The 17,716-nt window shown below is 35.0% G+C and overlaps 1 protein-coding gene across 1 annotated transcript; it reads right to left on the bottom strand.

Annotated features, from left to right (window-relative positions):
- Positions 1-14,932: 14,932 nt before the first annotated feature.
- Positions 14,933-15,894, bottom strand: LOC125851823 (40S ribosomal protein S15a-like). The gene is made up of 3 exons (XM_049531559.1): positions 15,838-15,894; positions 15,196-15,331; positions 14,933-15,093 (listed from the first exon to the last, which is right to left on the bottom strand). The coding sequence occupies exons 1-3, from the start codon at positions 15,892-15,894 to the stop codon at positions 14,933-14,935; spliced, it is 354 nt and encodes a 117-aa protein (XP_049387516.1).
- Positions 15,895-17,716: the final 1,822 nt, after the last annotated feature.

Raw genomic sequence — 17,716 nt, 5'->3', positions numbered from 1 at the left:
TGTTGAATTGATTTTCTTTTTGCATTAGTATTAGTTTGATTTTGATTTAAGTTTTATTATAATTATCAACATCTATGAACTATAATCTTTATTGGACCATTCCGAATTCTAAGTTTTAAACTTGAAATAATATATTAAAAGATAAAAACTATGAAATAGTATAGGAAATATTTTAAAATTATATCAAAGTAAATATTTTTATGTATAAAATAAAATTTTAAAATTACATATATAATGTCGGGTTGGTTTGGTCTCGGGTTGATTTTTTTTAGTTAAAACCAAACCAACCCAAATATAGTCGGATTTTTTTATCCAATACCAAATCAAGTCAAATCAAACCACTAGTCGGGTTTTTTTTCCAGTTTGATTTGATTTTCGGTTCGGTTTTATACACCCCTAATTAACACCCAAAGCCCTAACAGAGAAACTTATTATACTACTCCGATCAAAATAAAATTAGTTCTAGAATTTTGACTCTTGATACTAGTAAGCTACAAGGTATTCCAACGATCGTGGATAACAAGTTATAAGTTGTTAGATATTTTTTTTCTCTCCTATGATTTAAATTTCTCCTATTGGATACTTAATTTTAAGTTAGACTGAATTCTTGTATTTCATCTTGATTGATTTCTTCTCGTTGGTGTGATCTAATTTTTTTTTAAAAAAAACTTTACTTATTATACTACACTACCGTAAAAATAATGGGACTGATTTTTGTTCTTGTTTTCTTGATACATCACCTTTTAAATAATAAAAATGTCTAGAGAGTTTTTGCCGAAGTCATACACAAGTATACATGGTAGCATGTTCCAACTTTTATATATATATTTGAACAATCAGAAACAAATCGTACCGTACCGATACCGAAGAAAATTTCACAACAACAAGAGAGTAACAATGACATCAAATATTATAATGAGATAAATATGATATTTGAATAAATAATATTTAAGAAAAATCATAATAGGAAAAACTACAGAATATGGCAAACATCAATATACATTTAAGAAAAATAGCTATATTTTGTTTTTTTCATGTTATATGGTTATACTTCCACAATAAATAGCAAAGTTGCTTATAGACAAATAAACAGTTTTATTTTATTGTATTTAATATAAATAAATATTAAATAGGAAAGTTATTATTACATGCCTAATTAATTATGTCGTGCATTTTACGTGAACTTTTCCCATGTTTATCATCAATATTTTCTTTTTCACCAATTATCTTTGTATCACATATTTTCTGATTTTCTTCCCCAAATTCATTCCAATTCAAGATCTTTTTGCATCATTCTAGGAGCGATTTCTGTGATTTGTATCCATCAAGTATCTTTTAATTACATTTTTATCTCATTCTTATGAATATTATATTTCTATGCATCTATATTTTCATCTATTTTCATAGGGTTTTGATTGAAGAATTTGTTTTTCCATTACAATGGCTGAAATTTGTATTCCGAAGAGGGTTACGAGAGGTATACATTGATTTGATAAATTGTTGGATGAACTATCTTTTTTTAATCTATGTATTTCTCAGCAACAAGCCAAAATTTCAAGCTCTATTACTGCAATAATAGAGAACGAAAGAAGAACAAAGACGGTTAATGACCCGATACTTTTGAATTTACTTGAAGAATCCAAACATGCAAAATCAGTAAAGATGAAAGAAGGTTCAAAACCTTTAAAAGTGAAAAATAATCTTGAAAAAAGAAGAGAAGTCAACAATCTTGATTCAAGTGGGAATGAAAAAAGAGCAATCCAGCAGGAACATAAAGCAAATGAGATTAAGATTTGTTTGCTTTATTTTTTAGTTTAATATCATATATACACTTATATATCTTGGTACTTTTTTTGTGTGGCATTGTCATTATGGATTTTCCTCTTGTATTGAAATAGTTAAACAAATTAAATTTGTATGTATATAGCTGTAAAAAATGAGTACATGAAGTAAATGAGCAAAAAGAGATTGAGGTTTGTGTAATTGTCAATTGCATATATAGTAGAATATGCATATACATAGATACTTGTAATGTAATATTGACAAAAGTTGAAGTGGTAGTTTGTGAATACAAGTATATATATAAGTAGTACACAAGGACTATGAGGGAAAAGAAATTGAGGTTTGTGTGATTATCAATTCTGTACATAGTAGAATATTTATATACATAAATACTTGTATTGTTATATAAACACAAGTTGAAATGTTGATTTGTGAATACAATTATATCTGGATACGTAAGTACTCTATCCAATTTAAAAGATTGATTAGGGAATACAAGTAAAGTTGGATACATTAATACTGTATTTTTAAAATAAAATACTTGAGTTAACAACAAATCTCAAGTATTACAGGAAAAAATTGACCAAAAAGAGATTGACATTTGTTTGTTTTTAAAATTTTTATATAGCTGATTACTTATAGAGTTTGATATCCACACATTGTATTAATTTTCATTTTTCTTGCTTTTGAGTTGTCCAATGTATCCATCTTTTGTTTAAAAATGATGTATTCATATGTATACTATATTGGTGTATTCATTTCTATTTAACAGTAGTGTATTCATTTTTTTAAAATTATTGTGATCTTTTGTTAAATTTCTGTACTTTACATTGTTTGATATATTAATACATTAAGTTTTAATAAATACTTGTACCTTGGATATATTAAAACTTTAAGTTTTATATGCTAATTGTACAAAATACATTCTTCATTTGTAGGAAATCAAATTCTATGTGTTAGATCGTCCGATTGAAGCCCCGCATATGCAGTTATACGAAAATCATAACATAGTTCATGGTTTGAAGGAGAAGCATTTCGCTTTCACATGTGTAGTTTAATAAATTTAAGAATACATGTTTTGGTGTGTATACTCGTATATGCATGCGTGTTGTGTTCAAAATCAAATCTTTAGGTGCTTAATGATTTGCTAGTTGGAGGATACTTCATCAGATATTTTGTTCATTCGTATAAATCAGACCATATTTCGATTCGGTATTCAAGAGTTTGCCATCATATCTTACAAAAATGATATGAATACAACATTGATAGAGTTCACCTATTTAAAAATCAAAATACTTAACATTCATTCACAAATACAATAATTTGCTCACATACAATAACTCAAGTTAAGAAAACAAAAATTTACGAATACATGTATGACGCTTCAATAAGAAATATTAAGACAACAAGAAAATGGAGTATGATGTACCACAATTCCCGTTAAACTTATTAGAATATGACCGGATATGTCTTCATATAAGTAATTATTAGTTGTTAATTTAATAATGGGAAGTTGCTCATTTTATGGACATAATATAAAGACAATGTGTTGTTTTTACAAACAATTCCTTATTTAGTTCATTGTAATTAAAGTTGTATCAATGTATAAATAGAAAAATAAAAAACGTATACAAAAAAATAGCTACAAAAAGATATAAATTGTAGTAATTTTTTTGTAAATAGCATACTTGCAGCTATTGAACTTCAATAACCCTATAAATATAGTCATTTTTGTAAGTTGCTCATAATAATACAATAACACTTATGACAACTTGGTAGTGTTTAGAGACGACTACTCTTTTATAAGAACAACACTCTTTTATTTCTTATAACTCACAGTAATATTACACCCACACACACTATTTCTCACAAACTAAGAAATAGCTTGTGGATTATTCTCCCTACTCTTTATTGCGTTCTCTATTTTGGTATGTCCTTACAAATGAGTATAAGTGCTTTATTCATAAGGAAAAATCTGCCCCATTTGATGTCACTAATGACATCAATGAGAAATAACAATTCAAACTTGTAGGTAAATAAATCCAAGTCTTTTTGACATTGTTGCAATCTTGCAGCAATTGAGGACCATTGTTGTTGGTTTATTATAGCAATTTGAAGACTTTCAATATACATGGATGGCCCCACAAATCTCTCCCTTAAATTTGATTTCACTATCACAATATCCCGTATGGTTAAAATCATCATAAGAAGAACAAAATAGTCCAAGATTGATCATACCTTTTAAAAAACGAAGAATTCTTCTAGTGACCTTTAAGTGAGTGAAGGTAGAAGCTTCCATGAAGAGACTTATTACTTCAACTACAAAAAGTATATCTGGTCTCGTACAAGTCAAGTACCTCACACTTCCTACGAGACGTTTAACAAAGTAGAGTCCACCTTTTGTCCATTATCAAATTTTGACAATTTTGTTCAACTTTTCATTGGGGGTGTTAACAGGGTTGCACTCAAATATGTTGAACTTCTTCAAAATCTTCTTTGTATACTTGAGATATGAAGTCGCCTTCTTCCATTTGCTTCACTTCTAGACCCAAGTAATATGATGCTTCACTTCTAGACCCAAGTAATATGCATTGACTCTTATGTCCGTCATCTCAAACTCAAGGAACATGACTCTCCTAGAAGCTTCAAATAAAATTGGGTTGATTCCTATCAAAATAAGATCATCAACATAAAGCAAACAAGCAGAATATCTCCATTAGTATAAACGCTACAAAAAAGTTGTCAAATTGCGGGGCTTAAAAATAGAATTGTTGGGGTTGTTAACCCCTGCAATATGTTGTCTTGGAGTATTATGAAACCCCTGCAATATGGTTTGTCACAAATTGATTGTGGGGGTTTTGGGAGAACCTCTATAACCACTTTGCGGCGGTCATTTTGCAGAGGTTTTGACTTCTGCAATCGGGCTCGACAATTTCCTACTTCATTTTATAGAGGTTTAACCTCCACAATTTTGTTGCCAAATTTTAATTACTTCATTTTCGCTAGGTTATAAACTTGTACATTCTTAATAATAACAATTAAACCTATAGAAATATCTTTACAAATAATAAAACAATAATACTTTATAAAAACATTAAGATGTTAACATTAGTAATATCTCAAGTCATCAAACTACAGATGCATTTTCTTTGCACCATAAATATACAGGAAAACTGTAATACATCTAATATAGATACCAAGATTGAACAAGTGATCAACTCCTCGGATCTCTAATATTGGCAACAAGCTTGAATTGGACTCCGGACATCATCTTGGTGACCTTTAAGAATGCATATTGATTTCTCCGAAAGAGGAAAAAGAGTTTCTGGTACATTGTCATACTCTGAAACTAAATTTTCTTTTTCTTATTGGAGACCTTCCCCTTCTTCCTTCTTTCTGATGTAATATGTCCAATCTCCGGTAGAGGAGGTCAGTCTAAATTGGACCTAACAATTGGATGAACAGGGGAGGCACTGAGAGATCTATTCAACCAACCGTTAATTGAATGGGTGAGGCACTTGCAACACCTGTCATTATACCACCAACTGTGTTAGAATAATTAGCTGAAAGCTTCAACTCACACCCCTGGTTCCTGTTTGAACTGCACGAAAGCATATGTAACTATGAGGTTATAACTAATGAGGGTTCTATCAAGAACTGCACAAATGCATATATAACTAGTAGAGCAATACTGTACTTGAGTTGGGCCTACTAGCAAGCCTGAATTAACCAATTTTAATACAAGCATTTGTTGTCTGATTTGGTCAATGATAGCTTTAAAATTTTCTTGCACTAATGAAGGTGAAATAACTCCATATAAATGGCAGGTAATTTTGAGCTTCACAAGTTAAAGAACACTTACACTTTATCAAAGAGGTTTACTCATGGCTGTCGTGCAATGACTGTAACATACTTGTCACTTTACTACAATTATTGAAGATGTTAGTCCTTTCGTGAGCTTCAATCTACGATAGAAATCACCAAAGAATCTTCCTTAGACAAAAAAGTTGTATTCTTTCTATTATCATACCCTACAATAAACAAAATCTCAGGAAAACTAATTCAAGAACTAGCTAGTTTCATAATAAATTCTAAAATCTTTTTTTCGTTACCTTGCACATGTTGGGAACAAGTGTAACGACCTGATTCTATTGTTAGAGAAAATCTAATAGAGAAAGAATTGGGTCAGAAAACTTTTGGTAGTAACTTGGAATTTCCTAACCTAGTCCAGAATTGGACGAAATCGGAGTCAGTAAAGTCTAGGAAAATCTGGTAACAACTGGGTGATTTAATTATATTTTGATTATATTAATAGATAGCTAAGACGTTAAGGAACCTGTACGACTTTACAGAATTGAATCCGGGCGAGTAGAACTCCTGAAAATGATCTTAGCGTGAACGGGTGGTTTTTGAATGTCAAGGGTTGAAGGCGTGTTGTGAAATGGGGGCTTGGAATTTAAATTCCAGCATTCTGTCTTCGTGCATATCGTCGTAGCGGGATGGCTGCCGCTCTAGCGGGATGGGTCCCGCCGTAGCGGGACAGCCATGACTTAAAGTCAAAAATAAACCCCAAAATCATATTATATTGCAATTTTCGAACTTGAGAGCTAAGGAACGAACCCAGGAATTTTCTCCACTGTTTTCCACCATTCTTGAGGCTAAAGGTAAGGTTTTCACTCCACGAATCCGCTTTCAATTCGTAGAACTTAGTTTCTTGGGTGATTATTGTTGGGGAAGGGTTTTTGGAATTGTTTGGATGGTGGGAAAAGCCCTAATTTGGTTAATGGGATCTTGGGTTGGCCTAGGGTTAATAATGTTAATTACAATCCGAGTAATTAGGCTTCATTTATTGATCTTTGTGTTAATTGTATGTTTTTAGACCACGAACAAGCGGGAAGAATCCGGAAAGGGAAGATTCAAGTGCCTTAGGGGATTCAAGCTTGGATTCGAGGTAGGTGATGGTTGTGATTTCATGTTGGTGTGATATATGTTTGTAATTGCCCATTATAATGCATGTATATGTGTGCGAATGTTTCATTATTGATCACCCTAATCGTAAATGAGAATAATTGTATAATTGTATGTCATGAATCACCTCTTGTTGTATGATTGTGAGAATACACATTGTGATTGTGGTTTGTTGAATGGATGTTATGTTCCGACACACTAACTTGGATTGGTTGCCACGTTTCGGCATAATTATGGGATCGGTTGTCACGTTCCGGCATAAACATTGGATCGGGTACCATGAACCGGTAAACTAACAGTTTGGGTGTGGTTCCATGAGAAGACTATAGAATTAGGTTCCATGAGAGGACCATTAAATTGTGTTGTATATCTACTTGTGATGATTTTGTTCATATCTAATGATTATTGATATTGGAAGACGGTATGTTGCTCTAAATTGATATAACTGTGATATGTGAGAATCGTGAAACTATTCGTTGTTTGTAATAGTTGACTAATATTGTATATGTTCGGTATATGCTTGTTTTACAATGATTGTGGTTACTTGCATGTGTTTCACTTATTGGGATAACTGCGTGATCCTACCAGTACACTGTGATTGTATAGTGATATTTCATTTGCTATTTCTTTGTTGAGTAAAGGGCATCTTAAGGTGGCTATTGATTGACCTCAACTAGGTAACTATTGAGCGTGACCAGATTCAAGGGTGAGCCAGTTCTTTTAGGCAACCATGGATCTTTTTTGTTTAAGTCCATTCTCTTCGGACTCATACTATTTGTTAGAGGTATTTGTTTAGTTTCGGGGTTATACCACTTATTCTTAGGCTTGTCGTTCGTAGAGTTTTGGTACAATGACTTTCAGGTTCTAGGGGTTGTTTTTCCGCATTAGTTTGGTTGGTTGTTTGTTAAAACTTTGGAGTTTATAGGGACTCCATTTTTATTGTCATTTAAACCTGCTTCCGTATCTTTAAATGCCTTAGTTTTATTATAATATGTTAGTTTGGTTTGTAGTAATGGTTCTCCCACAGGAGGGTTAGTGTGGGAGCCAGTCACGACGGTCTGGGTTGTGATAAAGTTGGTATCAGAGCCCTAGGTTCGTTGATCTCATTGTACCAAAATGAGTCTAGTAGAGTCTTGCGGAACGGTACGATGGCGTCCGTTCTTTTCTTTGAGAGGCAATACGACTTTAGGAAAAACTCACTTCGTGCTATGATTTGAATCCAATTGGTATCTGGGTGATATAAATTGGTATCTTTCCCCCTTCACTCTATGGTCCGAACTAGAGCAACAAAAGTGGTAACACCATCACTAGCAAGAGAGGATGTGTATAAACTACCGAGAGTTAAATAGGGTCACCATTCAAAACAAGTATCCATTGACTCGAATATATGATCTTTTTAACCAATTGCAAGGTGCATCGATTTTCTCTAAGATTAATTTAAGGTCTGGTTACCATCAGTTAAGATTTAGGTTCGACCAAGTTTTATGATTGAAATTAACAGTTTTGTGGGGATCACTTGCTACTATTGTCGCTTATGGTATGAGTTGAGTCCAATTAGTATCGCCCAATTCCAATTGGTATCTCAACAAAGTGAACTAGACGTCATAGTCCCGGTTGAAGGGACACAAGAAAGTTAATTGGAACTGAGAAGGTTCCAATTGGTATCTGGCCTTAGGGGTCGTATAAGGCATAGATGATTAGTAACAGTCATCTATGGAACGAACTAATTAAAGAATTTAGATTTATCTGCAAGTTGTAATTGCTTGAGTGTCGTGAAACTTGTTGCAAAAAGAAAGTCATCACGAGATTACGTGCAAGAGTCTAGATAAATTACGATGTGGTTCATAAGCGAGAAATATGGACGTGTGCGACCAACTGATAACCATGTGAGAGTCTGGGTATATCCTAGAGATATGTGTGTGATAGTGTTGAAACGATGTAAAAAGATTTGAAAGTGCAAACTTCGTTGGGTTGACCGGGGGGGTAGGCAATGATTGTCCTAGCTAAAGGGATTTTCTTAAATGCATGTGTATAGCTGAGAACCTTTAAGAGAAATTGGGAAAGAGAAGAACCCCCAAAAAATTATTGGCAGGGGTTTTGTTTCCGTTATGGCCGCTGGGGTAGGATTTTCCCCGCCAAGGCGAGGCTACCAGTGTGGGATTCCTTCCGCCAGAGCGGGACAGAGAGAGACAGAAGCTCAGCCCTGTCTCCTCTATTTTCTTTAGTCACAATTATTGAGTTTGAATAGTACTCGAACTAACCCCCGCGATCTAATTCAGTGTTCAACAATCGAATATAAGTTATAAGGTGTTAAAATTGTGGAGAACTTGGGCATATGAGGAGGAAATGGTAATGCAGGTAGAGGAGTAGTGCTGCCAGGCAAGGAGGTTGCCCGTCAAGAGGACAGGGCTCAGTTTTATATTTTTTCCGGGTAAGACCGAGTTTAAGAGTGTGATGCAATGGTCACAAGATCTACTTTTTTTTGTGCTCGGATGGCTATTGTTTTTTTTTATTCAGGTTCTACTTATTCGTATGTGTCCGTTCAATTGCCTTGGGATTTGATGTGGTTTATGATATACTTGATGCTCTCATCCTTGTTTCTACCCCAGTTGAAGAGTCAGTCACAGTCACCCATGTATATCGTGTTGTCCTGTTATGTTTATGGATTTTTCATATTTGGGTTGATTTGGTTATGTTGGATATGATGACTTGATATAATCTTAGGCATGACTTGGTTGTCCCCCTATTATATCGGGCATAATCGTAATACTAAGTTGGTAACCCTAGAGATCCCCGGTAGGGAAAGATTAGAGTGGGAAGGGGTGTACAAGCCTAATATAGATAAAATCATATCCTCCATTCGGGCGAGGAAACTGGTAGGGCAAGTTTTTTTTGGCTTATTTGGCTCATGTTTAGGATGTCAAGGCTGAGTCTCCCTATATTGAGTCTATTCCTGTGGTGTCAGAATTGAGAGAGCTTAAAGCTCAAATTTAGGAGCTTCTTGATTAAGGTTTCATCGCTCATAGTGCTTCTCTGTGGGGTGTTCCGTCTTGTTTATTAAGAAGAAGGATGGTAGCATGAGGCCTGTTGTTTTTATCTTAATCCATAAAGAGGTGGATTAATACCGGGATCACAAGCTTATGGATAAAGAAAGTCTCATTGAGTATACTTGGGTGAAGGCAATTAAAGTATTTTAGTAAGAAAGTGCGTATAAAAATTGGGTTAGTCCTTCGAATTTGATGAGTTTACCTGAGTTTGAGGTGTCGTGTTGATGAAAAAGGTTGACTTTGTAGTGATAGTCAAGGCTGACGGAGCGAAATGGCAATAAGAGTTTGTGATGGATTGTGACGGGATGCAACTATATAATAAATTGTTGGTTAAGTGAATTTTTGTATAGTAATTTTGACATGCGAGTATCCAAGGTCGTTTTCTAATACTTGGTAAGTAACGTGGTTGTATGAAAAATTATAAGAGATGGCACGACACCATTTGAATAGAATGTTAAAGAGCTAGAGTTGTAATGAAGGAAAATATATTAGGATGTAGTATAACCTTTAGAGAGAGGCGAGACCAAGAATATTTTATTAGATTCTTAAGGCTAAAGCGGTATCTTCAAAGTGGTAGATATTTGGGTTCAGAGACACGTGATTTCATTGTTTTGTTGTGGCTATGGTAATAGTGTCATGGGTCCATCAGATGGGTCAAAAACTATTGAAAAAGACTTGAGAAAGGACTGTGCAGACATTAGCTTGAGCGTGATGATAAGTGCTTGTTTTTGTTTTTGAGTTTAGTAATGAGTATGATTAGATTGTTAGCGAAAGATATTGTAAGATCGATAGAAATGCGATCGATGATAAGCGAAGATCCATTATTTCATAAAAATCTTCAATGTATAAGCTAATGTTAATAGATAAGGGGACTGTGTTATACGGTTGAGTTATTCAGAGTTTTCATTGTAAGTCTACATTCATGGTGATATATTTTGTCAAGGTATGAATTGGCAAGGTGAAAAATGATCAATTGTATCCGGTATTGAGCATTTGAAAAGACTTACACTTGGATTGAGTTGTAAGTTTACTACTATTGATTGTTAAGTACCTAAGAAAGGTTTTATTTAAAAAGTGTTTGTTTATAATAAGGTAAATGGTTGGAGTGTGTATGATAGTTGTTAGTATTGTGAGTATGATTCACTAGCTAAGCCCACGTGTGTTTTCACTTTGTGGGTGGATCCCTAGAGGTGGATCAGGTGTACCGATCATGCGATGTTCTCTTGGTTAAGTGGTATGATTCGGGAAGACGTGGCTATTTCAGATGACTTATGTGATATTGTATTGGAGTTGTTTAAGTATTTCAGTGGTTTTACGTATATCACCTTGCTTATGAGAATCCATAAAAGAGTTACCTTGCGTAATTTATCGTTATCTGACAATCTTAACATTCATCTAGTTGTCGAGGTCATGTATTGATTGTGTATGGTTGAATGTGGAGATCATTGGGTCCAATTCCACTGTTCTTAAGAGGTAATCTACAATTGCTAAATCCAACATTCGATAGTGTGGGTAGAGGGCATATATGCTTGGATATATCTCTCGATGAGTATCTGATGTTTAAAGATCAAATGTTTATACCTTAAGCTCATGGGAAATTGGGTTGTGAGATGGAGATGTTGATAAGAACTACGATTGGTTGGGTATTATGATTGTGTGTTGGTTGGTTCAGGTTCATCTCTAATTGTGGCGAGTTTTGATTTAGGATTTTATTAGGGTTATGTAAGAAAGGATTAGTCCTGATGTTTGTGTCAAAGTCCTTGATAACATGTTGCATACATGTGTACGATCAACTTTGGTGGTTCTTGGGAATAACTTTGTTGTTAGCTAAGGATACATACAACAATAATTATTATCACTCGAGTATTGTGATGACTTAATTTAGGCACTGTATGGGAGGATGTATAGGTATTCAATTGGTTGGCTGAGGATGAGGATTATATCATAAAGTGAGACTTAGTGTTGTTAAACAAGACCTTTGGTGTGAGGAATAACCGGTTGAAATTTTCGATCACGATGTGCGGAAGCTAAGTACATGCGAGACAAGTATCCCTAGTAATTCGACGTTTCAGATACTACTCTACCCATACTTAAGCCAGTCATCCCTAGTTGATAACTCGGGGACGAGTGATGGGTAAATTGGTATCTACTGTAACGACTTGATTTCGTCGTAAGGGAAAATCCAATGGAGAAAGAATTAGGGTCAGAAAAATTTTGGTAGTAACTTGGAATTTCCTAACCTAGTCCAGATTTGGACGAAATCAGAGTTAGTAAAGTCTAGGAAAATCTGGTAACAACTGGGTGATTTAATTATGATTTTGATTACATGAATAGATAGCTAAGACGTTAAGGACCCCGTACGACTTTACGGAATTGAATTCGGGCGAGTAGAACTCCTGAAAATGATCTTAGCGTGAACGAGTGATTTTTAAATGTCAAGGGTTGAAGGTATGTTGTGAAATGGGGGATTGGAATTCAAATTCCAGCATTCTATCTCTGTGCATGCCGCCGTAGCGGGATGGTTGCCGCTATAGCGGGACAAACGCGACTTAAAGTCAAAAATAAACCCCCAAAATCGTATTATTCTGCAATTTTCAAACTTGAGAGATAAGGAACGAACCCAAGGATTTTCTTGAGGCTAAAGGTAAGGTTTTCACTCCACGAATCCATTTTTCGATCCGTACAACTTGGTTTCTTAGGTGACTATTGTCGGGGAAGGGTTTTTGGAATTGTTTGGCTGGTGGGAAAAGCTCTAATTTGGGTAATGGGATCTTTGGTTGGCCTAGGGTTGATAATGTTGATTACAATCCAGGTAATTAGGCCTAATTTATTGATCCTTACGTTAATTGTATGTTTTTAGACCACGAACAAGCGGGAAGAATCCGAAAAGGGAAGATTCAAGTGCCTTAGGGGATTCAAGCTTGGATTCGAGGTAGGTGATAGTTGTGATTTCATGTTGGTGTGATATATGTTTGTAATTGCTCATTATAATGCAGGTATGTATGTATGTGAATGTTTCATTATTGATCACCCTAATCGTAATTGAGGATAATTGAATAATTGTATGTCATGAATCACCTCTTGTTGTATGATTGTGAGAATATACATTGTGATTGTGATTGTGATTTTTTGAATGGATCGAGTGTTATGTTCCGACACACTAACTTGGATCGGTTGCCACGTTTCGACATAAATATGGGATCGATTGCCACGTTCCGATATAATTATGGGATTAGTTGCCACATTTCGGCATAAACATTGGATCGGGTACCATGAACCAGTACACTAACAGTTTGGGTGTGGTTCCATGAGAGGACCATTAAATTAGGTTCCATGAGAGGACCATTGAATTGGATTCATTGAATTGTGTTGTGTATCTACTTGTGATGATTTCGTTCATATCTAATAATAATTGATATTGGAAGACGGTATGTTGCTCTAAATTGATATAACTGTGATATGTGAGAATCGTGAAACTATTCGTTGTTCGTAATAGTTGACTAATATTGTATATGTTCGGTATATGCTTGTTTTACAATGATTGTGGTTACTTGCATGTATTTCACTTATTGGGATAGCCACGTGATCCAACCAGTACACTGTGGTCGTATACTGATACTGCACTTGTTGTTTCTTTGTTGAGTACAGGTTATCTTCAGGTGGCTATTGATAGACCTCAGCTAGGTGACTATTGAGCGTGACCGGATTCAAGGGTGAGCCAGTTCTTTCAGGCAGCCATGGATCTTTCTTGTTTAAGTCCATTCTCTTAGGACTCAGACTATTTGTTAGAGGTGTTTGTTTAGTTTCGGGGTTGTACCCCTGGTTCTTAAACTTGTCATTTGTAGAGTTTAGGTACAATGACTTTCAGGTACGAGGAGTTGTTCTTCCGCATTAGTTTGGTTGATTGTTTGTTAAAACTTTGGAGTTTATGGGGACTCCATTTTTGTTGTCATTTAAACCTGCTTTCGTATCTTTAAATGCCTTAGTTTTATTAAAATTTGCTAGTTTGGGTTGTAGTAATGGTTAACCTACCATAAGGTTAGTGTGGGTGTGAATCACGACGGTCTGGGTCGTGACATTAGGGCATAGATTGAAGCCTGCTTTCCTCGTCAACATAGCCTGAAGTCATGTTGACTATGATTAGAAACGGACAAATATGATCCAACAAAACAAAATAATGCATTTTTCACAAATCTATTGAAAAGAAAAGTAGCGGTAATTTGGATATGATATTGATTCTTAACTTCATAATAAAAGTTGCAAACAATGGTGTACATTTCCTTCATACCTGAAGTATTATTTTGCCAGGTATTCTCTATTTCTTTTTGTTTTTCCTACAAATAAAAAGAAAGTAAATGATCCAGTAATAAAAAAAAACAGATTCCTTTCCTTGTTATTTCAGCTGTTAGTTTTTTAACAAAAGTTAACAAAAGGATGTTTGTCGCAAAGTTTAGGATAGTTAAAAGATATTTTTTGTTCACAGAAATATCGTAAGGATGTACCCTAACTGTGGACTATACTTCAGGGATGATTTTAGCCCAAAACACCAAATAATTGATCGGATTCACTATTTACGCAAAATATCTACAATTTCATTTGCTTAGTATCAAGTATCAATTACATATGATGCTTCAATCCACAATATGACTGTTCAGATACTCTTCTTCAAAGAAACACACTTCTCATGGACTAAAACAAAAATAACAGCAGAGACTCTGTTAGCCAAGCCATATGATACAAAATTTCTCCTTTTGATAGACAAGAATTCTTATCAACTGTTAGCATGTACAAAGAGTGCTTGCTATGTGACATTTATAAATGGATGGGTCTTGTAAGCATTACAGATGCTTGCCACGAGTACTAAAGATTTTTAATTGCTTAAGAAGAACCAATAATTTTCAAATATCATTTTTCCCTTTGAAAACAAAACTAATTTTTTTAAATTTCACAATGAAACATTGTCAAACGCCAATTTAGCAAGGCAATTCAAAATTCAGCAAAGAAGTAAGCAATCAAAAATTAATAATGTTTATTTCACAAGCTAATATGAACATGACTTGACATTCACCCCAACAATCCAGAAATGAGTTCCATCTATTGATCAAGGGAACAAAGTGAAATATTAATTACTATACCTATCCGGAAGGGAGCAATCTAGCAGTCCATCCTTCAATCTCCTTGACTCCAACATCGAAGCGAGGACTAATGACACAAGACTTGTTTAACCGTCCATTTAGTTCAACAACAATCTCTCCGTACCTATGATCATCGACATACTCAAATTCTCCGATGTAACCTACAGATAGATACCAACAGTAAGAAAATGATAGGATGATGCTAGTAGTGCATGCAGCTAAGAAACAAACTAAATTGATGAAGAGAGATTGAAGGCGAAGACTCTGATTTCTAATTAAATTGAACTTGACAATTTTTACGTACATTTGTTCGAGCAAGGTAGAAGTCACCAGGCTGTCCAGCGGAGTTGGGTCCTTTATCTCAGCATTGGATTTGATTTGGAGTCTCGTCACACTTCCCTTGTTCGTCAAAAGAGAGCAACAGAAAGATTAAACCAGCAGGCAACCAAGATATAGCACGGTGAAAGTCCAGTAAAAATGTATGATTTTAAGTGACTCCGTAAAGTTGAGGACATAATTACATGGTGAATGGGCAATGAAGGCACAAAAAAATCAAGAGTTTATCTATTCCTAAGCTCAAACTGAAAAAATTCTCTTATTTAGGAAGCAAAAAGCACATTCGTCTTGTCACACCTGTTAGGTAATTAAGTGAAGAGTTTGAATTGAAATAATATGTTTTCAATAACAGGCACATCAAGTATTGAATCACCCAAAATGATAATACCACATTCCTATCCAATCAACATATTTCGTTTTGCCTCATTCTATACTTTTTTTCTGCTTGAATAAAGCTCCAATTTAATCTATCAAATTGCAAATGCTAAAAACAGAGTAAAATCATCCCTGACAATGCTTGTATTAAACAAATTTTAGATAAATGAACTAAATTTAAGCATCTAAAATACCTGATTGTAAGGAACTAGTGATACATGTGCAAAGAACTCATCAGAAATCGCATCCATTTGTAATCAAACACATGAAAATCGCCAGGTAAATGAACAAATATTCAAAATTTTCTACCGACAAACCTACACAAGCAAATACTTCAATCAATCAGTACCAAATTTTCAACAAAATTGACACTAAGAAGAGGACAACTATGGATGGGTAATTAGAGAGGTGTTCTAAGTAACCTTGAGGTAGGTATACGGGGGTTATATTAACCTTCGTAATAAACCTCAACAATTTAAGGGTATTTTTGTAGTGAAACTTTAACGTAAAAAGCATATACTGGAGACAACGAGTAAATCCATTGTCATAAAAATATTTGTCAATGTTACTATTCACGTCTGTGGGGCTTGCTTTAATTCATACAAATCTTTCTTGGATTAATATATATAATAATTGTCAACTATTGACTTGGCACATTGAAACACCCCGTATCTGAAATAGACCAAAAATGCAGATTTTGCGAAGTTGCAGGTGCAACCCACGGTTGCCATCCACGGACTGTAGGTCAGACCACTGCCCGTGCTGGTGGTCCGTAGGTCAGACTACGGTCCGTGGTATGTTTTCGTGATTCGAGGGCCCCTTTACCCAACCTCTGACACAAATGACAGCTGACCAGCACGGACCGTCGTTTGATCCACGGTCCGTAGGTCTGACCGTAGGTGAGGGTCAGCAACCAGTTAGAGGAAAATTGTTGATTGGGTCAACTTCAAATGGTCATAACTCTTAGCATAAAAGGAATTATGTGTCTCATGACCTATGTTATGATAGATAATTGAATCCTCTTTCCAACGCAACCAAATTTGCTAAAATCCGACCTCCGAGTAAAATGTTATGCTCATTTTAGTGAAGCCTTGTCGGGCAAACTTGACCTACGACCCCAATCTACGGACCGTAGGTTGACCTACGGCCCGTAGGTCTCGTCCATCGGTCACTCCGACAACAGTTAAGTCAGGGGTCTTTTGGTCATTTCCTATTTCGTTGGACCCCTAAGCTATGTCGTTTATACCCTAAATGATGAGGCTTTAGTCAGTTTAAGCCTAGAAAGATAATTAACTAGAACTTACCTAAGTTAAATCATTAATCAAAACTTAGAAAAATTAGAGCATAAGAGGAGAAGAGAAGTCAAGAACCCTAGTTCAAGAACTCAGCAAAGTTCCATCAGTTCCAGCCCCGAAATCTAAAGATTTCTCCGTGGAATTCGTCACCAGGTATGTGGGATTTCACTAGTGGGTTCCTTTCACCCATTAGGTCCCTAGTTTTCAGTCAGTTTCTTGATTCCCTTATTATGACTAGACCTAGGGTTTCTTGAATGTTAGAATTATTGGGTTCTTAGTTATTAGAATGATCCAAATCAAATTAGTATGTTAATATTCAGTTTATTGCATGAATTCCAGAACCCTAGCTATGTATTTCTTTAGTTATTAAATTACACATGCTAGGTCAGATACTTCAGTTATTCAATTATACATGCCTCGGTTATTAATGCATCAATATCAGTTAGTTGTTGCATACTCAGTTTGCCTGTCCAGTTTGAGCTATCCAGTAACTTACAGAAATTTAGTCATAATGTGTTAATCACTTAATCCATTGGGTGTAGCATAATACCGAGTTGGACAAGGGTTTAGCTACCCAAATAGTCCCAGAAGTACTAGCCACGTAGGTTGTAAGTCCCCTTTGTGGGCATCATTTCAGTGATCACGCCAACATGTCTCTATACCTCTAGCAGGGTATATTGGGTCCTCCCGATGGGGCGTATACATCAGACTCCACATTTAGCTCATGTGGTTTTATTATCGGTTATTAGTAGTGTAATGACCCTCCAGGTCATTTTTA

The sequence above is a fragment of the Solanum stenotomum genome, unplaced genomic scaffold (genome assembly GCF_019186545.1).
Source record: "Solanum stenotomum isolate F172 unplaced genomic scaffold, ASM1918654v1 scaffold3024, whole genome shotgun sequence".
In the NCBI taxonomy this organism is placed as follows: domain Eukaryota; kingdom Viridiplantae; phylum Streptophyta; class Magnoliopsida; order Solanales; family Solanaceae; genus Solanum; species Solanum stenotomum.
The sequence above is the reverse complement of the archived record's forward strand: the minus strand, read 5'-3'. Positions and strand labels throughout refer to the sequence as shown.

Coding starts and splice junctions, on each gene's coding strand:
- LOC125851823 (XM_049531559.1), bottom strand. CDS start 15,894: ATGGATGCGATTTCTGATGAGTTCTTTGCACATGTATCACTAGTTCCT. Junction 15,332..15,837: donor CACTAGTTCCTTACAATCAG/GTATTTTAGATG, acceptor TTGACGAACAAG/GGAAGTGTGACGAGACTCCA. Junction 15,094..15,195: donor CAATTTAATTAGAAATCAGA/GTCTTCGCCTTC, acceptor ATCTATCTGTAG/GTTACATCGGAGAATTTGAG.